Source organism: Lepisosteus oculatus, chromosome 4 (genome assembly GCF_040954835.1).
Source record: "Lepisosteus oculatus isolate fLepOcu1 chromosome 4, fLepOcu1.hap2, whole genome shotgun sequence".
Taxonomy (NCBI): Eukaryota; Metazoa; Chordata; class Actinopteri; order Semionotiformes; family Lepisosteidae; genus Lepisosteus; species Lepisosteus oculatus.
Window position 1 is genome coordinate 23,827,243 of NC_090699.1, and position 24,550 is coordinate 23,851,792.

The following is a 24,550-nucleotide window of genomic DNA, read 5'->3' on the forward strand; positions in this document are numbered from 1 at the left end:
TTGCTACACAGGAAATATAGATTTTCACAAGTATATGAATCTGCAGTTGATACAAGTTGCTTTGGATCATTTTCACTAGATTTAAAATGATTTTAAAATAGGAAAATGTTATAGATTTATTTTAGTGTACCTAATCTCAGACATATGACAATAACCTTCATAATTGTAACGTACTATGTAGTATTTTTCAAGAAATCAATGAAGGTCTTAGCATGATGGAAATGTAAACAACTCCTGAATTCTACAAAGGCCAATCAAATCATTTTAACTTTGTACTGCCTGATACAAAGTTCAATCCCTGTACCATACTCCATGAGTGATATGTATACAACACTCGTCAGTACTAAACTGGTACAAGTATACAAACTTTGAAGCTTGAACCCCTAAAAGAATAATTGTAATGACACCACTTTCAATGTCAACATAACCAGCAAGAAGATTTAGACTAATTACATTTAAATCAAGTAAAAGTATCCTTGCAAACTCTTAAAGAGTAGAAATCAGTAATCTACAAGTAGAACAGAAAACTTTAACATAAGTCACATCTTATTTCCAGCAACACACAGTGCTACTCCTGAAAATATTATATGACCAGTATACCATACACTAGGCCCTACTGAGGCCATTGATTACAAGGTAAAATGGGTAATGTGGGAGACCAGACTGAGAAAAAGGTTGTCAATTCCTGGAAACTAAAGAGCAACCAGCATGACAGGTCCTAATAAAAGTTCTTTGACATTATCCAGCATGACAGAAACATTTGGTGTGATTCAAAAAGAGTTCACAAAACTGTAGACATGTGCAAGATCATCCATATTGAACTACAGCAACAAAGGACAATAGCAACTGGTCCTTACAGTGAAGCAAAACCACTTTGCAACATCAACAAAGATCTTCTGGGCCCTAGACAGCAACTAGGTGCTTATTTCAAATAAATTATGGTCTACACTACTATAGACTCTGTACACGATTCTCTTGGATTATGAAGCGACTAAACTGCTTTGTTCTCGGCAATGAAAAAGCAGAATATAGAATACTTGTAAGGTCACTTATGATGCGCACAATCATTTTCAATCTCTACAAGACTTTTTTATGGTGGAAACAGCATTGAGCATAGAAAGAACTGATCATCACAGGTATCCACACTTAGCATGATGGCCCTACCATCATGATGAGCACTGATGACAGGTACCACACTGAGCATGATGGTACCAGAGTACCAGAGCAGTGAGATCTGTCAGACATGCTCGTACTGGACAGATGACCCCATACTTTAAGATTCCGTAGCAAATGGTAGAGCAGATTTTGCCTCCGGGGTTAATAATGCAAGTTCGGCTTTAAACAGTCTAGGTGGGGAGCTGCGTCAGCATGCGTAGGCTGCAAAGGAACAAGTAATAAGTTTATTCCATGCTGAAAAGAGAAGAAAGAAAACAACGTTTCAGCTGTTTTTGTATTTCTTCTCTTTTCAGCATGGAATAAACCTACTACTACTAAACAGTTTAGCTTAGTAACTGGCTTAACTCGACCAATTTAACAGCTTCCCCAGCTTTTCGGGTGCAGCTGTTTTCAAGGGACCTTGCAGACCTAACAGACACCAGACCCTTGCAGGACCAGGATTAGACATCCTTGCTAAAGCTGCTCCAACCCACAGTATATGTCCAGGACGCCTTTGGAAACACGCGTTATAACTCAGGGATGCCATTCCCGAACCACACCATACAGCCTGTAAAGCGGTGAGAAATCGTGCAACAAACTTATCAACTACCTCATTTGTTTCCGACAGGAGCTTAGAAGAAGGAACGAAATACGGAGCACTTCCATATTTCTACTGCCCAGGAAAGCGTCGACCCCTTTTTATCCACATGCACAGGTCTTTAGGACTCAGAATTATAGTTTATTGTGTTCAACTGCCAATTGCAATTCCTTATTCCTGACCTCTAAGCTGCAGATCAGTGAGGTTTGTAATGTGAATGACTTAAACCTTGTGAAACAGCTCAGGAATGCATCCCGAAGGCTTCTCGGAGCATGCAGCCACAGGTTATTAAATAAACCATGCATGTTTTTACCCACCTGTCGAAACTCTGTTGCACGACCGCAGAATTCTGGTCTGCCATGTCGGTATCAATTTTTAAAAACCACTCTTCCTCTACAACACCTAATACTGAATAGAGGCCCGTAATGTCTCTATCACAAAAAAAACGGGGCCTTTGCCAGCGCAAGGCTTAAATCAAGCACACGGACGCGATCAAAACTCCAACGCTAAAAAAAATCTTCAGTTGCAAAAAATAACGACTACTAAAAAAAGGACCATCTATCATCCCAAAGAACTAATTCCCACATCCAGATTGTGGCCCTGCCGAATGATACTTTGTTTTGTTATGAATGTAATCACGTCGTTGTAACTGCTTGACTCCATTGACTGCCAACCTCTGTGACGTAACAAGGGGACGACAGCGATGCGCACTGCGTCACCAATAATAACAAGCTGCCGGAGCAACCTCCGGAAAATGGCACACTCGCTGGGAGCTTGGGATATGTAGTCCGATTTCCTATCGTTTTACATCGTGTTAATTTACACAAATTTATGCTCTATCTCGTGTCTGCCCGGAGGCTCGACGCCTGCTTGGGATGACAAGAAGCATGAAGATACACATATGGCTTCAGAATACGTCTTATTTTGGTAGGGCACTGCCTTCTTTTTATAGATGATAACAATTGTCATAACAATCACCTTGTCGTTGCTTGTCGATAACTTAATTACTTGATTTCTTGTGTGCAGTTTGCGGGGATTTCAGTGCAACGTATGTATTAATATAGAAATTTGTTCACTTAAAAAAATCATGCTATTTTTCCCGGTCATCGGAGTGTCCCGTGACTCTTCCAGTCTCACTGAAAACACAGTCACGTATTTCTACTGCGCATCTCTTCCTTTTGCAGCTATCAAGTAATTGCTATGTTCTATTTCGTCTAATAACATTCACGAACACAAAAACCTAACGAATAAATCGGGTGTGTCGTTACTGCATGTCAAATGATTTTAAAAAACGTTAACATCAATTGGTTTTATCTCTGAGTCTCGGGGACGTTTTTGAATTACAGTAAGAGGTTTGCAGACCGAACCCCTCAGCCTTAGCCTATATACACTTAAGATACTTTAAATACACTCTTGACGTAACTTAAAACTTGTAAAAGCTGGACAACATAAATCCAAGTAGGGACAATAGTAATACTAGAACCGTGATAATCAAGCTCACTTTCTCGCTCATACAACTTAACAAGTCGTAGATACTACCGCAGCGCAACAGAGGACTACAAATCCCTACAATCTCTTCAGTCTCACCCATGCGCCGCCGAGTCAATCAGCTGTTAGAGCTACTGCTGACTCTACCTCGGCAGCAGCTCATTTGTCATTTCCAAGCCCAGCCGAGGCTAACAGAAATAGCCCTATTTACAGAACCCCAAAAGGTGAACGAAAAAGGTAAAGCCTCGTTTCTTGAAAACTGTAGAAGTACCACGCAGTGCATGACAGTCAACGATGTTTTTTAAAGCAAAAAAACATCAGTTGAATGCCGGATTTAAAAAAAAACTGAAAATGAAGATATATCTACGTGTTCTGTATACGTATAGATTGTGTATTGTATTTCTAATAATGTCTGTGTGCGGCTTCTTACAAAGAGTGTACTTATTGTAAATAAGTTTGTATAAAGATCCCATTGCTGTTTTACTTTCAAAACGTTTGGTGACCTTGGTTTGGCTGCTGTAGCGACAGGAAAAACAAGGATTAGCTATGGAGAAGCGAGCTGTACGATGTTTACCAGTTTGTATATGAAATTGTTTAATGTTTTCTGTGAAATGCAACCGACGAAAATCGATAACATAACGCATTTTTACATAATTATAACGTAATTTTTTTTCCGGCTCAGTATTTATTTTACTAGTTTATAAACCACTAGAGAACTCAATACAACACAATTCATACTGTTCACGAGCGATTTTATTGCTTGTTAAGCACGGTGTCATTTATTTTTATAATGAATATTTTCATAACCTTCGGGATTACATTTTAAATATGCAAAGTAGATAAGAATTTCCGTCTAGTTTGACGTCTGGGTTAACCATTTGCTGCAGTTGCTCGAGAGATCAGTGAGGTCTAATTTTAATCGCAGCGATTTGCCTTGCCTTTCTTAGAAAATACCCCCAACGACTTGAAGATCATCTCTAACTAAAACAATATATTGAATTATTTTTCTGTCATTTAATTTGCAACAACGTCAATAAAAAACCCTTACAAATATAGTACAAGTGACTTTAGTTTAGGGGAATGTTTACTTGCTTTCGATATATGTGCCAAATAGTGCAATCTAATAATAGTCTTAATAATGTGGGAATGTGAGCTATAGCTCATGTTCCCCTTCATATTTAGGAAGGGGTTAAATTGCGGGTGTCACTAAAGTATCTACGTTAATTAGATCTTGAAAATTCATGGCTTCGGAACTCATGTTTTACCAGGAAAGATAATGAAATGGGAGTAACCATTGTTTTTTTTAAAAAAAACAAATAATTTATTGGGATTTCAAGAGAAGAAAACTTGGGGAAATTAAATCGAATTGCTAATATTTTTAAATGCAACTCCCTGAATCCCATCCCCACCCCTTTCATTGAGGAGGAATACAAGGATAAGAGCTGGGATACGAAATAACCATTCTCCTTAGGCCTGATTATGTAAGCATTTCTAATCAGTATTTTTGCATAGGGTAAATATTTCATCCGAGATCTAAACAAGCTCTGTGCTCTTCTTGACAAAACCACGTCATTCAAATGTGCCTATTGTGGAGCCATCTCATTTTTTTATTTAACAAAGAATAACGATTATCTCATTCTCGCCACATTCTCGATCTTTTCTTTTTAGTTTCATTCCCTCAGCACTACGTTGGTATGACCAAGCTATTTTCCTGCAATGTTTTTGGTGTCAGGCAACTGTTTGATTTGACCTAACAGTTTTGTTTTCAATTAAAAAAAGCGCAAGGTTGAATTATTTTCGTTATTGAGATATCCGTCACCTGTCCCTTTAAATACCCTGATTGTGAAATGGGGGGTGGTGTATCTCTTTAACCTTGCTGAAGGACGCAGCTGTATTTATTGACGTATGCAAATGAATTTAGGGGTGGTCCTAGAAAAAAACAGGAACAAGAATCAGTTTCACATTGCAGTCTGGAGTTCCGGTGAAAAGGGAAAAAGAGACGTGGCGAAAATTGGTGAATATCTGTGTCCTCCAAGCATATCTTCCCATTCACTGCTGAGGGGAACGGAGGCGTCTGAAAGGGTGAAGCCGATAAGTCTTTCATGCGAGAGAATACAGTTAGCGCGATCATACCGGCAGTTCGTAGTTTCTGCTAAATGGGTGATTCCGGATTTGCCTTGCAGTCGGCTTGTCCCAGCATTACTGGTAGCAATAATAACAACTACCCCCTCCCCGGGTTCTTGCTGGCCAAATACCATAGGAGCCTGGCGACTGTGGCTCATGAGAACCTCCGTAATAACTCGTCTTTGTTTTTCCCTGTTACAGCTCAGCAAACCATGCAGGATGATTTACTGATGGACAAAAGCAAAGCCCAGCCTCAACAGCAGCAGCAGGATCCAGCAAGCGTAGAGCCTCCTTCCACCACCCCGACCCCCTCCTCGGAACCCCCCAAATCGGAGGAGAGCCCGACGACTGTCATCAGCCAGGCAGCGACCCCCCAGAGCAGCAAAGAGAAAGTGCCGATGGAGTCGCCGATCCTGCCGGGGTTGAGTTTTCACCAGCCACAGGAGCCCGGCGGCACCTCCGTGTCCCCTTCCTTCGGCAGCACTTGGTCTACCGGGACCACGAACGCCGTGGACGATAGCTTTTTCCAAGGGATACCCCCGGTGAATGGGACAATGCTTTTCCAGAATTTCCCCCACCACGTTAACCCGGTATTCGGGGGCACATTCTCACCCCAGATCGGCTTGGCACAGAATCAGCATCAACAACAGCAGCAGCAGCAGCAGCAACAACAACAGCAGCAGCAGCAGCAGCAGCAGAGGAGGTCACCCGTAAGTCCCAACCAAGCCCCGTTCCCCCAGAGAAATGCTTACAGCCACCAGACCCTTATGAACAGCAAGGCTCCTTCATCCTCCGCCTCCTCGTCCGCTTGGAATAATCACCAGAATCCCTCTTGGAGCACAGCCTCCAACCCCTGGAGCGGGCTCCAGGCAGGCAGGGACCCGCGGAGAGCAGTGGGCGTTGGGGTTGGGGTGGGGGTCGGCGTCGGGGTGCCGTCTCCCCTTAACCCCATCTCCCCGCTGAAAAAACCTTACTCTAGCAATGTCATTGCCCCGCCGAAGTTCCCCAGAGCTGCCCCTCTGACCCCCAAATCCTGGATGGACGACAGCGCCTTCAGAACAGACAACAGCAACAATATGCTGCCTTTTCAGGTAAACCCATCGCTGAAACGTAGCGTTGTCTGTTTTCTTGCCATGTAGTCCTAACGCAAATACAGTATATATTTTGCCCTCTAGAACACTGACATTTCAGTCATTTCAAATACGTATTCTCACAGTGCCCGTTATAAATTTATCATATAATAGGTGAATAAATAGCTCTTTAAATTTTAATCGTGGATTAATATTGCAGCAGCATTCATATGCCGGTTTGGAAATGCCACTGTACGGTCGGATGTGGTTGTCGCAGCGATCCATATGGAAAGCTGAATAACCGCAGGTCTCTCTTTTCTCCAAAGGGTACATATTTTATCTTCACAGCGACAACTAAATTAACAGTTGCCTTCTCCTGCCTCTGTCCTTGCGTGTTTGAACCCCCTTCTTTTGAGTGTCATCTAATCTGGATCATATCCTCTTCGGCGCTAGATTAAAATGGCACACTTGTGAAGAAAACGCCTCGTCTGTTTAGACGAAATCGATATTACTGTCATTATTAATTTTGTCAAAGGGTGAAATTTGTATGTGCAGAGGAGACTGCTGTAGGACATGACCTTCACAGCCATATTTTTAGTGAAGCCTTCGATGCTGGACAAGGTATTCATATGCTGGGGGGGGAAAACGCTTTGATGTAATTTTATTGTTTTTAATAACAATTCAGTAATTCTTTGGTTTGGTTTAAATAGCAACTAATTTGTATCTCTATTGATGCTCTTTTATTTTTATCAATGGCCTCGTTTGTAGTTTTACCTGTTACGTTTTTACACTGAAATGTTAGTATTTTTTGTTGTAGGATACGTGATCTTTTTCTCCTTTCAAAAATTAATTATACATTATCATTATCCTGAAGTTTCTGCTCTGAACAATTAACCACTACTGTGCTGCAGGCATGTGAGCCGTGTTGCTGTACTGAACTGGTATCGTTTTAGCAGGGGTTACTTCAATAACTCTCCTTTTGTTTTATCGTCTTGTTAGGGAATGCAGGTTTTGACTTTTTGTCGGCCAGATAAGAGTGGACTGTCTCCTGGTTTTGTCACGCTGACGCCTCCGCGGTGGAATTAAAGGGTTAAGGTTCATGTCCATTATTTTGCCAGCTCACAGTGTTTAAAGGGCACACTGCTCTTCTGTCATTGGGCACCGCAGGAGATGTGGGCGGGATTTGTCCGTCTCCTCAAGTTTCCAGGACAAGTGGCGTGTTACGCCTACTGTCATGGCAGGGCGCTGGAGCATTGAGATCTGTCCCTGCGTTGCTCTAAGAGGTTTTTGAAGTGTTTTGTTGTTCTTCCTTTGAACAGCCCGTTTGATTTAATCTGTCATGAACTTCTAACTGTCCAGTCTGTGACTCTGGGACTTGACAAGTTACTTTTTAGGTCCCTTCTCCGTATTTAAACCAGTATAATACAAATATTAAATAATTAAAGATGGTTGAAAACCGGTGTTTGTGAAGAACACAATTCATGTTCCCCTGAACAACTTCAGACGTGAATAATATGACAGCTTTCAGACTTACATTTTTTTAAGGACACCTGTCCGTTTCAAGTATGAACATGTAATTTTAAAACGTTTATGATACATATTTACTTTTGGTTTCAGAATAAGACCATTACCTATGGCAAACCGATCAGACTGGAAACCCTGTTTGTGTAGAGCTCTAACATACAAAGGTATTTTAAAAATCCATGACATTGGGTGACATTGACCGTCCCTTTTGTGGAATCGAGTTACCTAAACTGTCCTGTGAGAGAAATAAAATAGCACATAGCTCACCTAAATAATTAAACAGCTTAAAACGTGTTTAACCCATGTGAAGCATTCTCACAAATTGTCATCTCTGAGTTGGATAAAATCTTTTCCATCCATGAAGACAGTTGTGGCTTTCTTGATAGAAGTCTGTCCTGCTTTATTTCTCTGTTTGTAAGAGGAAGATATCCAGGGGTATCTTTAGTGGCATTTATGACTTTTATGCTTCCTAGCAACGGAAATACACTGAGAACACCAGATATTTTCTCTGATGAAGAGTAGTCAGTGTCTCATTTTATTTTCTTTTAAAATTGTATTTTTAAGATTAAACAAATTATTATCTTGTAACTCTTAGAAGTAGAAATCTGATTTTGTTTTAATTTTGGGGGATATGTTCTTTAGTAGTGCTTGTTCTGACTTCTGCTATTCTTTAGTACTATTTTTTTGTTTCGGCATTCAAAGCCTGCTCCTGTTGTTATTCTGTTTTGGTGAGAGCTTAGGCGCTTTTAAATGGGAGGGCATCTGTTTATGAAAAAATAACGTTCAGTTTTGAAATACGTTTACGTTCCAGGGTTTTGCTAATATGTGTTATTTAATAGTTTTAAGTTTGTCTTTGGCTAATGCATACTCTTCAAAAAAATGGATGGATTGTGGTTGTTTTTAGGTTAAAAAATAACTTTAAGCTGGCATGCAGTACATATACTGTAGGTAATAATTCGGGGAGCAGTTTTGTATTTTTCGGACTGAAACTGACTCAATCCTGTTTTCCTAACTACATTGACACCAGTCACTGATGAAACCAGACTTAGGCCTCTGTGTATTATGAAATAAGTAAAAATGGAAGGACACAGGAATTTGACATTGCAGTGCTGCAGGTAATTTTACATTAATAATTTTCCATTTTTATAGATTTTTTTTCAGTTTGATTTTTATAGCCATTACCTAAAGACAAAATGTCTTGCTCATTGACCATTTAAAAAATGTTAGAAAACTAATCCTGAAATAAGACTGAAATACTTAAATAATCATTAAATAAGAAATAATAATAGTGAAATTAGTTGCTGTTAATTAAAATACATTTAGATTTCCAACACCTTGTTCAATTGTTTTAGTTGTTTAACTGGGTATAATAAAAAAATGATCAAAACGGATATAGATGATTAACAGTAGTATGTATATGCTATATTTACGCCTGCGCTATGTTTTTTTCCTCCAACTGTAAAACCTTTACATGAAGAGCATGCCTGATTGTCAGTGTCAGACCTTTACTAAAAGGTGATCAAAGCTTGGAGACTGAAGAGTGAAGATGGGAGCTAGCACTAATTAAGTGGCTCACTGAGCTCCTCTTTACCGTTCGAGGAGACAAAAAAAATAGTTTTACCGGATTAATTTGCTTCTTCCATGAGGTGCATACTGTCCGAATATATAAAAGGAGAGACGATCACCCAGTAATGATAAATATCTGCCGCAAAAACACGTTTTTACATGTGTTATTTTTAGTAAACAGGAGGAGTATAATGTCGATCTGTTAAATCACTTGACATTGAATAAATATTTAGAACTTGAAGCAAGCAATTTAATTGCATCTATTCAGTTTTTACTAAAAGAAATTGATTAGCATAGAATTGAATGTACTTCAGTAGTGGAAAATTTTGCATTCGTTTTTAATCTTGCACTTGATCTTGATTGGGACCACACAGACTTTGTTTGAAAAAAACTGGTCAGTCATGATTCACTTTGACCTAATTTTATTACTATAAAAGTTTCTGTTGCCAGCCTGTTCACAATTAGTAAAAAATGTCCTTCAATTTCTTTGCCTAGTAACAGTGTCTCCCTCACACCGATCTAGACATTGCTGTTTGCCTTGCACTCACCTCAGAATAATGGGGTTCAACACAATGTTCTTTACTCAACCTCGGTGAGTGTGTGGCTTAGTTGGCATAACATTAGCAGCAGTCATAAGAAATAAATACAGCATGTTGTGAATCTCCCCCCACCATGTGCGGTGAGACCCATACCATTCTATCTTTGAGTCTCGGCAGGATCAGCAACTCTGTAATGCTTGGACATGAATTTTCATGACCCTTAACCTTTCATCTTTGGTGTAAGCAGCTTTAGGGAAGTGAGCAACTGATGATTCCTTAATGCTTAACTCTGTGTATGTGGTAATGGACTTCGCCGTTATTGTGTTTGTAAACATTCATACATAAGCAGTGCTGAATGAATCTTCTTCCAAACCAGTTTCTCATTACGAGTTGAACCTGATGTTGTAGCTTATACTTTAGAGAATGTGGGGCAGCAACAAACACAGCCTTCAGCATGCTAGTCTATATATTGGATGTGTCCTATACATAATACATATATACACAACCCAGGAACTAAATCTCACGTTGGAAAGCTAGACTTACAAGAAGAGTTAGAAGTTTTATTTCTCTGAAGATTCCAAGTAGACAAAGTGCTTTGTTCATCCAAGAAAATGTGTTCAAATTTAAATTTTCATGCACACAGGATGCAATTTTTCAGTTGTTGTCGTCCCAGAGTTAATTAACATCATGTTTCACGAAAGGAGGGAAAGTGGACTGCCAGTATGATAAACACGCTCTTTGAATGATTAATTAACAGAACCCAGAAAGCACCACCCTTAGTGCCCAACTCCTCACATCAGCATGTTTCGTGTGGAATATTATACTAAATATTGTTTTCTGCATATTCTTTCATTTAATGGTGCCCAAATATCTACCTTTTCAGGACTGAACATACCTGAAGGTTTTGTTGGCGGCAGTGTGAAAGAGGTTCAGCCTGTGTACGGCTTGGCTCGCCTTTGATGTGCAACACATGTTGCACACAATTTTCACAGGGAATGTTCTATTTCTTTCTGCCTCTTAGGTAATCGGCAGTGCGCTTGTTTTTTTGATATTTTAGGAAACTTGTCGCCTCTTGTCAGTTAATGGATTTCTCAAGTTCCTCCTTCTTGGCCAGCACACTGTGCACAGCTGTAACAACAGCCATATGGTACTGGAAGTGTTTGCAATGTAGTTTTCAGGCCATGAAATTAGAGTGTGCTTTTTATACATTATTTTGAATTGATTAACCAGTACTGAAAGCCAACGTTACGTCTGTTTCATATTTGAAACTTATGCTCAGTATGATACATCATTGGACATGCTAGTGAATTATGAAGTTTCAGTTTAGTTAATATTGTATAATGTAGATAAGCACTACTTGCTGTAGGAGACAGTTATCATTAGGACACAAGGTCACAGGGGCCATATGTTGTGCTGCACATGGCTATCTGCTTACTGAAGTGAAATGAAGGAGAAGGAAATGGAGATACAGTATCATGGTTACAGTTCTAGCAGAATAATTTTACCACCTGCTGATTAATGGCTTCTTTTTGCATAGGAAAATCTTCCCTCAGTGTCATTTCAATTAAAATAAACTTGCTACTTACTCGGATTTATTTTTGTACCGGACTACAATGAGTTTAACACATTGTAGGTCTACTTGTGTTTTCATAGAAATGTGTATTAACACACAAGCTACTATTTCTCCGAAAGAGACTTGCGAAATGGCACGACTCCTACTAATGCTCTCGGAAAGGATTTCTATCTAGCATTTCATGCCATTACTAAAAAAAAAGAAATTGGATGACTGCTCACGTTCTTCTGAAGTGTTCCCTCAAATGACAAGCAAGCCTTTGGTTCATATCCAGGTCTTTCCAGATTTGCATCCAGAGAGGTTGGGTGTCAATTACTGCAGTAATGTTGAAGTTTCTGATGGAAATAAATTGGAAGGTCACCAAAAATGGATGTGCACTAACTTTGAGATGCAAATTGGTGAGGGTTTGCATGCCTTCTGGGTGCGATAGGGGCATGCCTGTGTGGAGGTTTTTTCGCACATTCATAAAATGCAACAATCTAATACCAGGATAAGTACTCCATGACCTAACATAGGAATTGTCTTTCAAGTTTAATGGAGTTTCTGCAGGGTTGCAGCAATATTTAGTTAGGCAACAGTAACAGTAGTCAGTAAGCAGCCATATTTTGTGCAGAATATACATAGTAGTAATAGAGTTATCCTAGTTTTTTTAGTATGGCCTTGTAATTTGATTCTGCCTTTTGAAATTTACATTTCTAAAAGAAGAAATGAAATAAAAAAGAGATTTTAAATTATTAGTTTCCCGAGAGTTCATATAATTTGTGATGCGGTGTACAACAGCCACACCAGTTTCCCTTATTGCTCCAGAAGTTCGGGATATACATACTAGTATCTTTCCAAGAGACATTTGTTATCGTAAAATAGCACTTTATTGACATAGCTTTGAGTTTACTTTCCTGTCCGAAAGCAAACAGCTCTTTATATGGTTTTTCCTGTGTTTATTGTATGTGATAAAGGCTACTAAGTACCAGTTATAAATTGGAGTTTAAACCATATTTTTTAGATCACATTTTCTAAATAAAAGCGGAACAGGGCCCATTTTCACAGTTATTACAGTCTGAGATGTAAATGCAGGATCACACTCATGTTTCTATCTTTGGAACAGACTTCAACATGTCTGTAACAGAACCTATATTTACTGTTGTTTGTTTAAAAAGGCTGTTCATTTATTTTTAACAGTGTCAACTAAATATCTTTTTTTTAAAATATACATATTTTAATATAACAATTGTAAAAACATTTGCAACAAAAATGTTCATGAGCTCCAGAATCTTTTTATAATTATTTTAATACAAAAAGACATCTTGTCAAGTGTGAGAATTAAAGAAATTGTTAACTTCTAATACGTGATGTGTCTTCAGCTATGACTGTCTGTCAATATTCTTATTGTTTTGTTCATCTTGGTGCAAGAGAACCTTGAACACCATTTCCACTCACAAACTGCAGTTAATGCTCATAAACGTTCTCTTTTTACAGTTTTGCTTTGTATTTCCATTGTACACTGTCATGTGTAAAACTTCTTATGGAATTCTTTAGGGGATTCCATTACAGTTTGAAATTTAATTGCCTTTTTTGTCTCTACACAGAACTATAGAATATAGTTTTTTTTAAAAAAAACACTTCGTTAGCAGTTTAACCGTTAAAGCTAAAGCTGTGTTGAAATAAGTGGGCCAGACAACTGTACTGCAAGAAAAGAAAGATGCTTGTCTTTTTGGTTCTCTAAATCAAGTTCCATACAGAAGTGCATTGTTAAAGCGGTGAGAAGAGTTTGAAGCCGAAATGGGAAATGAAAAGCTCAGCATGTAAATTTTTTAACATTTGTACGAAGTGAGCAGATTTTTATCTTAAACGTAATGCTGAACAATATGCAGGCTCAGAAAATGAATAACACTTCTGAGTGCTCAGCCAATTACATTACAATAGCTCATGTGCAAACAATGTGCATGGCCCGTGGATTAGCACCACTGCTGCCAACTGTGAGTTTTAGCTGCTTGTCAAACTGTTTACTGGCATGATACAATGCATGGTTTGCAATACCTTTGATACTACAAACTATTTCTAAGGATTACAGCATTTTGTCAAATGCAGAGTTTGGTCCACCTCATCCTTGCTGACTGCAGGGTACAGCACTTTAACAGCCTTGACTCGGGTACGAGCCTGAGAACTGTAATGTCAAGTGCACGATGGCAGGCCTTCAACTTAACTGCTTTTCCCTGATTGTAGCTGACCTCTTTCCTTTAACTCTTTAATCTGTTTGTACAAATCAGTCTGCACTTCTGTTTAAGTGGCACAGAAAGGAAATTGGGTTGAAAGGAAATTTTGGGGTTTCAGTAACACATGAGGAGATGCAAATGACACTTTCTAAGTTTATTAATGTATTTATGCATGTTAAGCATGATGTAAGCACTCAAATAATATAGCTTGGAAGCATTACAACAACAGTTTAACAGTGACTTTCATTACTTAATATGTGGTTATACCTTAGGGATTATTTTACCAGGTTATCAGCACTCAATTACAACACTTTTAACATAATATGAATTCTGAAAAATTTTGCAAAAAGACTTTGCCACCCATAATAAACTGCGCCTTCTATAGCTATATCACACTGGAATTGCAGTTGCTTTAAAACGCATTGTTGTGGTTGATCTTTGTGGCTGTGCTGTGTATGGATACTTCTAAAACTGAACAGAAATATTTTAATAGGAAATAATGAATTTACGTAAATTTTTAATGGAATACTCTCCACTTAACATCCTACTTATTCTTTGATGTGAAACCATTCAAAACTGAAAACAGACATTAACAAAAAAGGTTTGACTTCTTAAAGGTGTATGTATGTACCAATGTGGCTACTACACAATTCTGATATAAGAACATTCCTTAATGCTGGAGAAATTACCAGAAGAAGAAATGTATGTGAATGTTGAATAGATACTGTATTGGGGTAAATGTTAGTGAAGCTAATTTAGGTTGGAGGAAACTGATTTTGAAACATTTGACTCATGTCTCGAGATATCTTTTTTTAATCCCCCAAAGGACACATGAATTTATGACAGACACCATGTGTGTATAACGAAATGTAACCAATAAGTAAATGTAAAACTAGTAACCCTCACATGATGGGCAGCTTTTAGCCTTTAGCCTGCATTAAGCAATATTGGCCTGAACAGTGAGATGTGATGCTTCAGTCACATTTGCAGCAAGCTAGTTATGGTATGTTCAGTTTAGCAACTTTATACTCAGTAACACAGTATTCCAATTTTTTTTCTGAAATTAACATTTATGGGTTATAATGTGTCATGGTGAGACCATTGCAAGTTATGTGAAGTTGGATAAATAAGCCTCCATTATTTCTCCTATTAAACCAAAAAAAACAGAAGCAGTTTGTTTTATATTTGTTGATGGTATTTGCCCCTTCCTAATGTTTGGCAAAAATTATGAAGTCCCTGTTCCACATCTGGTTACGTCAGGACTCTTTAGTCATCTGTTGGTCACATGATTAGATTGCAACCTCAGGGCTTGGAGCTTATTTGTTAGCTATTTAACTGTAGAGGGTCTGGGGCAATTGATCAGGAAGTTTCTTAATGCCGTACTGTAAAAACCAGGACATTTTGGGTTTTTTTTCCCCAACGTTTCATATTGATACTTACACATTGATACAGTTACAACACCTGACTGGTCCAGAGTATGCTCTGTGGGCCCCCTGTTTTGGTCCAGAGCATGTTAATTCAACCAAACTGTAATGAAATCATTAATGATTTCTGGTTTCTTTTCTCTTATGTTCTCATATAAACTCGGAAGCCATATGGAAACTACAGGGGACTGCATTCGTAAATGAAAACAGGAGGCAAATCTTTACATGGAAAGAGTTGTGGGAATCTGAAACAAGTGACCCAGCCATGTTGTTGAAGCCGCTAACTAGAAGAATGCTGGATGACAACCTGGGATCAATTAGGCTTGCTACTGGGAACAGAATGAGCTAGATAGTCTGAATGGCCTTTTCTTGTTCACAACCTCTTAATGTCTATGTGAGTTGCTCATCCAGAAACATTTGCACATTGATGTGACCTCTTTTTTTTTCCCCCTCTTTCAGGACCGGAATCGGCCCTTTGATGCTTTTAACTTGCACTCTTTGGAGAATTCCTTAATGGATATGATAAGGACTGATCATGACAAAGGTAAACACTACCCTCCCAGTGGCCCACCAATGACTATCGCTGATATAATGTGGAGGAATCATTTTGCAGGTTAGGAATATTCATACATCCATGCTTACTTGGTTCTGGCTTCATTAAAAATCATTGGTGATCTTTTGGTTGCTCTATATTTGCCTTTTCAGTACAATATTATTTTTTTATTACTCACTGTGAATTAACATTGCCCTTACCTGCAAAATCTTGCATATTTTATATCCAGTAAAATCATTTTTTCTTAGCAAACGTCTTTGCAGCTGATTTTTCTGCCTTTTTTTTGTCTGCTGTTCTTCTGCTTGAAGCCCAAAAAAATATTGCAGTGCTGGATTTAATGAGAGAATAGTTTTCACATTGGAAATGAAATCTGGTTCTTTCTGGAAATTATCTAACATAACATACTGGGTCTGTCTGGTGGTAAAGAATGTGTGAAATCAAGCAGTGCTGGGAGTTGAGAGAGCTGACGTGATGAAGACGATGCACTGTGTTGCAGTAAAGTTTCAAGTGGTGTTTGACAAGGTTCCCTGGATGTACTTGGGGTAGGACACTTTTGTTAACATTTGTTTTCAGCTTTTTTTGTGTCAGTGCAGCCCAGATGAAAAGTCCCAGCCGAAACACTCCAAGGTTCAGGGGTTAAGAAACATCCCCTTTTCCAGCTAGCTACAGTAGATAGCAAAGGCAAGACACAGCACCAGACAACAGTCTCTGTGCTCCTCATTGCTCCCTGATTCCTGTGCTATTTTACAAAGGGAAGGACAAAATGTAAGAGGAGTTCCACATTACAATAAGGCGTTCCTGAAATGCATTTTATTTTAGCGAGTCTTTATTTTAATTTGAGTTTTGCCCTGGCAGGTGTTTGCTTCTGCATTGCAAACCTCAGAACACACAGTAGTTATTTAACTAACTGCTTAAGATATAATGGGTACCTTGAATCACTAAGCAAAGGTTTCCCTTCTAGTACATCCTTTTTACATTGACGTGCAGAAAGCTAATGGGTTGCTGTTCAGGGGGAAAAAAAAAAATTCTTCATGATTTGGATATAATCTGTCACCTCTGTTTTAAAGTAGATTAGGCTTTGGTACAAAATCAATCAAAATGCTCCTGTTCCGCATCTCAAGTGTATTCATTCATGTAGTTAATGTATAGAATAACACTCCTTTTCAACACTTTCTTTATGCTCTTTTTTTACTTGTGTTGTAACAGTAATGAGGTAAAGAAATGTAAAAAAGTGTTTTATTGTTTTTTATTTAAAGTTTTATTGAAATTTTGTGGTAAAAAATTTGCTCTGATAACAAATGGGTTATCAGAGGCTTTATTCAGACTTCGCTGTTTAGTAGGAAGCCACCAGATCTTTTTAATGGTCTTTTGAATCTATAAATCACCTTTTTTTGTGGTTCCTTAGTTTTGGGATGTTTGCAGGTCATTAATGAAGGAGATCTGATGACATCAGGGTACAAGGAGTTAACAAAGACTTTTAGGAACCAGTGTAAACATGTGTTTACATAGCACTCTTCATTGTAAAGAATCTCAAAGCGATTTGATTAGGATGGGGACCCATTTCATCCTCTGCTAACGTGCTGCTCCCACCTGGGTGATGGCTGTTGCAGAACTGCACATTATGCACCTGCATCCCAACAACAAGTCGGGGGGAGAAGAGAGCAATTACTTCACCAGCAGAATTAAAGGACAGCCTTTAGGAGGGCCGACTCATTCAAGCCCAGAGTGGAATTCAGCCTAGACACCTCTGCTGTGGGATCCTTAATAAGTAGTCTTGGGCTTAATGCCTCTTCTGAGCAATGGTAATTTTTAGGTGCTGTCTTTCAACACCAGTTTAGACTTCTCCTTTCAAGCTGTTACTTTATTTTCCTTGGCGATTTCCCCTTGGTTTTCTTGTTCGGTAGGGGAGGTTTATATTTACATTTAGACTGCCTCACTGTCAGCTTGGGTGTTGTGTGAATAGCGCAGGTCACATAACAAGGATAAATCTAATTCTAGAGTCTTCGTCAGTATCTGTACACCAGCCTGCGGTGCTTGGCTAATATCTCTTCAGTTCAGATCTGCATCTGAAAGAAACATTCTGCTCTTGAATTGTCAGGCATCCTTATGTTGGCATTTTTCTCTGATTCACAGCAGTAAGTTTGTATTTTCACAGTTCCCTTTAGTTCCAGTCCATGTAAAATTTTTTTAGGCTTGTCTGGATATATTGTAGTCCCAACCAAGTTGTAGCATTTCAATTTTTACACAATGCACCCAAAATGAAAAACGCAACACAGAAGAGTGGATGAATACAAATTCTTTATTTTAAAATAATGCTCAGTACTCTTTGGGGAAAAGATTTTTGCAAGTGTGGAAAATGTCATTGATTTTTCAAGTTCTGGGAATGTATGAAATTTCAGGTACTTTTAAATGGTTTTCTCTGTCCTTGTAACATTTTTTGCCTCCGTCATGATTGCTCCTTAGAATGTGTCCTAGTGTAAGATTGAGTTCTAGCTGTATAAAGGTCAAGATCCAATCTCTCCTGGATCTCCTAAATGTTTCAAACATGATTATTTATGATATATGATCTTGGTGAAAGAATTCACCATAGTTTGCTGAGGCCTTCCAAAACTTGTTTTTCTGTTTTTTTCCCTCTAATGCATGGAATCTCTCCCACAACAGAATGGAAGGTTTGATATCCTTTTTCTGATCATAGCTGATGGAAGGTCAGTAGGAGGACTGAGGAGTGTAGCATAATTTTAACAAATTGAATCAGAGCAAACACTTTAAATTTCAGCTAATGAGAAATTAAGTGCAATCTTGTGAACAGTGTCCCCTAATGTGGTTATTTGTCACGCTTGTCAAGCTGTTAAACAGAGCGTGGCAATGAACAAATGCAAAACGGCTTTGCATTTTCAAAGATCCTTCATATGGGAATGAATAGAGTGCATTGCTTCATCTGACTGGCACTTTAGAAAAATCATTCATTGTCAGGCAGTTGATGCATCATGCTTTTTAAAAAAAAACACAAGGCATTTTGCTCTCTGTATTTCCTTCCCAGCATAAAACAGAAGTGGAGCCTTCTTGAAATAGTGTACTGGGACTCATTCTTATCAAGCCTGAAATTTTTTCAGCTGTGGTCATAAGGTTTGTTTTTGTCATTTAAAACTGGTTTGTCCAATCCTGCTCCTCTTGCTTGCACATGTGTAGGGCGGTAACTTACAGTCTGGTTCTCTTAGAGACATGCATTTTTCTCTTCAAATTGAAGATGTTGTCGGCAGATCAGAAGATTGCAGAAATGTTTTAAGCCCAGAACAACAAAACAAAGCTGGTCTGTTTACTTACGTGGCAGACGGGGAAAGTGACTTGGAGCACAGGGGTGGAGTGAGACGAGGGGGCTAGTCCAAGTTCAGTTCATTCTTGTGGTCTTTTCTAGCTCCAAAATGCCATTAATCCAGCTGGAATGGAATGTATGGGGAACTTGTGTTGTTGTGGAAGGGGGATATCTTGAACAAACAGTTCCTTTTATTTGATGCATTGGAACGCATGAAGTCCCTTAAATTCAGTCAGCTGAGATCACGTGTGGAGAATTAGACTTTTGTCTGCTGACTGTTCGGTACCCTAAGCCATTAGGATTCCATCTGGAAAAGCTGGAACAAAGGGTGAAACAGCGTAGTCATTAGGCCCAGCACCTCAGTTGAGGCCTCTAGGCCTTGTTGGCTTCTTTTCTACCTTATCTCTGGTCTTTCTCCATACATTTACATTCAAGCCCCAAGAGCCTGCTTACGTTTTTATTTTTTGCTTAACTTGCAGAGTGTTTTTTTTTTAATTTCTTTGAAACGGATTGCTCCATGTTTTGGGGAATCTTTCCTTCAGTCACCTTCTGCTCTGTCATATCTATGCCAGTAAAATTGGCAGAAAAAATATCTTGTAATGTCATTCTTTCAGTCCTATTGATCATATATAGCCTCGCCTATGCTCATTTCATGTCACACAAGATTAAAGCTTTGGGGAAGAAAAAAAGGTTGGATAAGGCTTTTTTCTTTTTTCGGTATAAAAAAATAAGCTTCTCAGCTCTTAGTAGAATTGTATTCAAAAACTGGATGTGCCCTGTTATAACTTTTCTGTTATATTCAGTTAAGAATAGGGCTTGCATATTTTTATGCAGACTGGACTTTCATTGTAAGTGAAAAGAGACCCTGAGCAGATCGACTGTAAAGTACTGCTGCTGAAAGTATTCTTCAAGGTAATGGCGTAGGTTGGAATGGGGTAGAAGCAAAATTTACTTACATCCTCTGTAGTCTCAAAAAACCTTTATTGTAGCTTACATCTTGTGAAAATAATGGTGTTCTGGTTTTGAAGCCTTCAAAATGGAGGACAATTCCATTATAGCATTTCTCCCATGAATGGTTATGCTTCAGTCTGTATTAAGTTTATTTAGTGATAATGTATAATGCACAAACCTCCCCACTTTTTATGTACAGTATAAAAATTCATACTGGTCTTGTCTATACCTTGTAAATATTCATGTTGCCATTGGTGATGATCTACCAGGACTAATAGAGTATTATTTCATTAAGTGTCCATTTAATTAAGATTTCAAAAAAGCTAACTTTTTTAAAATATGGCTTTCAGTGGTTAAATCATCATCTCCTTTGCCGTTTTGAAAAAGAAAATGCAGTTTTGCTGTAGTTCATTTACAAGGCAAATTTAAGTTACAGTAAATTATTTAAACTTCCTGAAGAGATATTCAGAAAATCTTATCACGAGTTTCCTCAGAATTGTACCACTCTTGATCTTTGTTGAGAATTCAATTTGCATTCTTACAGCCACTTTGGGTGAGGGAACAGGTGACATAAACTAAATGAGATACTATTTTTTTTTTCCCAGTCATTTCAGTGCTTTTTGCCTTTGTGGTTTTAATTTTTTTTTAAGGCAGTGTAGTCTTCCTGAATATCTCTCTGAAGTGGGTGAAATTCAACTAAAGGGTTTAGAGACTTTATGGGCGATGTAGACAAAACAAGTTAAGAGGCATTACTTGGGCGTCAAGGGTTCTAGGTTCAAGACTGTAAGCTTAGAGCAACATTCTGGTGCCTGTGTTTGTTGAAATACAGATGGTTTCCCATAAAGACTACTCTTCATCTCCTTTCTAAGGCTAGTTTCTGTCGTCCCCAGCTGTAGTGTGGTGGGTTAGTTGGAGGACTGAGGTTACAACCTGAAGTGAACTTTAAAGTCGAAAAGAAAAGTAAAACCATTGCATGCATTGCAGCATTTTAATTGTACCATTTTACTAGATCCTGTTTGCAGATGCCTACAAACACATTTTGATGAAAATGTTTTTTTAACACCTTGTAACATCTTGAGGGTACATGACGTCTTGCATTGAAGACATTTGTTCACTGACCTGGTTCACTATGGAGAAATAGTTTTTTTGTTTTAGGTACTCTCTGTTGCAGAGCGTTTCTGTTCCTGCTGGCAAGAAGCGTAGAGTTCTATGCTGAAGGGGAGGTTAAACTGGTTTATGACAAGAAAAAACAAAATTTGCTTCCTTGCCTTAGGATTTTTTGTAGCAGTGATCACATCATGTATCTTGTGTATAAACATGGCATGTGTTGTGTGTTCTGTAGCAGAACTTGTAAAAAATGTAATTTGGAAATTCAGTGAGATGTGTTGATGTCCTTGTGGTGGCTGTAGGACTCCTTCAAGGTTGTGGATTGTCTTGGGGTCTGACTTGATAGGATATCAAAGAGTAGCCAGTGGGAGAGTGTCATGGTTGGAGGCTGTAGACAGTGGAAGCTCAGGTGCTTGCAGATGTCAAGATGTCTTTCGTGCCTCACCTGGCTGTGATCTCCGACGTGAATACAAATGTTTCACTGCTGAGCAAGGAGCAGCTGCAATGAGAATCTGCACCCCCCAAATGAGAGGTTATGGAAAGAAAAATTGATATGTCAGAAAAAAGAGCTTTCTCAAGGTGAAGGAGAACCAGCTGCAAGTTTGGTTGGCCAGTCAATAGCCATGTAGTTGACACTGTTGTAATCTTTGATGATTCAGTCTGCAGGTTGTTCAGCGTCCCATATGACAGGTGAATGACCAAAATGTCATGCGTCGCTGTAGAGTAGAAGATGAGATGATTAAGATGGTTTGGGCATCTGGTAAGAATGCCCACCCTAGAGGACCAGGTCATGACAGGTTAGAATCCTGCTATTCATATCTTGCTGGGCTGAGACCTTGAGGTGAACCCAGGTTACACTGAGGGGAGTTTGTCTCTGGACTGGCCAGAAGACTTTTGGGAATTCCCCAAGAAGAGCTAGAATCTTTAGCTGAGGAACAGGATATCCCAAACTCAACATGCTCTCGCAGCAACCCTCACCAATAGAGGCAGACTAAAAATGCAACTTTCCTTCTAAATATGGCTTTTTTCATACACGTTGATTTTTTTTTTTAAACCACAACAACAGACCACATGTTACCAAGAAGCACTGATGTGCCTGTATTTTCATCCTTGTGGTAAACATCAAGGCTGTTGCCTAGCACCCCAGGCAGCTGGCTCAGTGTCAGGGTCAGTGAAGGTTCCTTCGTGCCCACATCAGACTGCTTTGCCTTGTTCAGCAGGGATCAGGACAGTGTGGTTCTCTTCATCATCTCATGTTCCCCCTGTTCCTCTTTAGTGGCTTGTTCTGGAGTAATTTGCTTTGCTGTGTTTAATTGCAATGATAGACATCCCTGTGAGAGCTAGACTTTACAGTTGGACAGCACTGGTGTAGACTTTGTTTACAGCAGGTGTGCTTAGTAGATGCAACATGAAACTGATAATTACGGTTTGGTAGAAACAGAGACTGTACTGAGACAAGCAGGTGGACAGGAAAATAAGCATATTCTGTCACCATCTGAAAATTGTCATAGTGTTGTTTGTGGTTATTTATTTAAAATCATTATGGTTTTCTTAACAGCTTCTACACATACAATTCAGATGTTCCTTCTTTCCACTGCATAAAACTGTTTATGGGTAGCTCTGTTTTTGTTTTTTAACATTTATTTTTCCACTTTTGGTCCAGTGTCTGATTCTGTAATTGAAAGGTGCCATCAATGATGATTTAAAACCTGTCCTTCTCAAGGCTCAGACACTGAACATGCTGTCATTGACGTTCTGTTGTAGAGCAGGATATAAACAGATCACGTATTCATATACCATTGTCTTTGGTCTTCATCTGTCTCTCTGAAAAATATGTCCCTTTGATGCACTAAAATATATATTTTTAAATTATTTTATTGTGATTTTCATTACTTGGTCAATATGAACTTTGTACACAACATGGGAGCAGCCGTTCTCAATCGTTCCAGTACTGATGAAAAAGAACAAGTAATTTAGAAATAAAAGTATAACTTCTTACAGCTTTTTCTATTTTGACATAATCATGTTTGAACATGACAACATTTGCCATGGTAAGTTGTGTAGGAACACCAGCATTCATTGTGAACACTCCCTAAGAGCTACAAATATTGATAGCTGGCCATTTCTGTACAGTTTAAAATTGGCATCTGTTCAGTACAACAATTAATTCAGTTCTCTTATTTACAAGTATAACATTAAATCTTCAGGATGTGAAATTATTTTATCAGGCATTGTCTCATACCAGACATTTCTGTTTCCATCTTCAGTTTTTATATGGGAGAATTAACAATTCTCCGAGATACTGCAGAAAATTTAAAATGCTGAATGTTTTTATATAACTCAGTGATTAAATATAGAATAAAACCTACTGCCCATAGATGCACCTATTTCTAACATGGCGCCAGAGAGTGGTGACATGTTGCTCCTTGTCTGAACATCTGTCTGTTTCATGTTGTGGGATTTTTGTATCCAATATGCCCTTTCAGCAATTATTTATGGTTGACAAGTATATGCGTTTCACTGGACTTGTGCATATGACAAATAAACTGAACCGAACCGATTTTAAAATGGCATCCAAATCAAGATTCTTTAAAATAGTTATTTTACAGCATTTCGTGTCCAGTCGATGTGTAAATAAATATTCCAAATACTAAACTATGTATGATGGGAGACTTTCTTCTAATGTTTTTCCTCACTTTTGGAGTTATTAAAATTAAGAACTCAAAACACCACTGAGTGTTTCTAAATTGTTTAAAACATCCACCAAATGGTTTATTGCAATGTGCAAGTTATTTGTGTAGTTTTAATTCTGATATTCTGTGATGCTCATTTGTTATGCAACTAATATTCTTAATCAAAAAGTGTTAATTTTTAAATGACCAACTGCTGTTTTTCCAGCCTTTCTTCCAGTAATAGGCTGTTATTAGAGACTGGGAGTACTGGAACCCTGTGGAAAAACAGTGTATAGACATCTAAACAGCTGATACTTTAATTCAAATTTACAGTAATTAATGAGCTCAATCTAAGTGTATACTCTTGTCAGGTTTTGCAGTTTTGTTTGCTTGAAGTATTTGCATTCATGTGGTAAAACAGAAAGGAATATGGGAATGAAAATGGAAACTCTTCTTATTTGGGAAGGAGAAACTTTCCACCTCTGTCTTAGCAGACTTTCCACCATAATTCAAGTTGATTTTTTCCAAGTAGACTGATAGGGTTCTTTAATGAAAGTTTGGATGTGGATTAAGAGGTTTTAGGAAACCTCTGGATGTGAAGCTGTTAGTTTTTTGCTTAGGATGATTGACTACTAACCCTTTTTCTACTGCCTTTTTGAGTTTTTTTCCTCAGTATTTTA

General features: G+C 38.4%; 2 protein-coding genes across 13 annotated transcripts in view; one reads left to right on the forward strand and one right to left on the reverse strand.

Annotated features, from left to right (window-relative positions):
* The window catches only part of marchf5 (membrane-associated ring finger (C3HC4) 5), a 38,365-nt gene extending 35,910 nt beyond the window's left edge, over positions 1-2,455 (reverse strand). For both annotated transcript variants that reach the window (XM_006630496.3, XM_015346674.2), the window contains exon 1: positions 2,071-2,455. In XM_006630496.3, the coding sequence (XP_006630559.1) occupies positions 2,071-2,114 (44 nt within the window). In that variant the 5' untranslated portion in view covers positions 2,115-2,455. The remainder of the gene's footprint in view (positions 1-2,070) is intronic.
* A 38-nt stretch (positions 2,456-2,493) lies between these two features.
* cpeb3 (cytoplasmic polyadenylation element binding protein 3) overlaps positions 2,494-24,550 on the forward strand; it is a 59,782-nt gene continuing 37,725 nt past the window's right edge. For 4 of the 11 annotated variants that reach the window (XM_015346667.2, XM_015346668.2, XM_015346670.2 and 1 more), the window contains exons 1-3: positions 3,328-3,478; positions 5,567-6,456; positions 15,734-15,818. In XM_015346667.2, coding sequence (XP_015202153.2) covers positions 3,343-3,478; positions 5,567-6,456; positions 15,734-15,818 — 1,111 coding nt within the window. In that variant the 5' untranslated portion in view covers positions 3,328-3,342. Of the gene's footprint in view, positions 2,681-3,327; positions 3,479-5,201; positions 5,324-5,566; positions 6,457-15,733; positions 15,888-24,550 lie in introns of those variants that run through there. The other 7 variants (XM_015346663.2, XM_015346664.2, XM_015346665.2 and 4 more) reach the window with 4 other exon arrangements.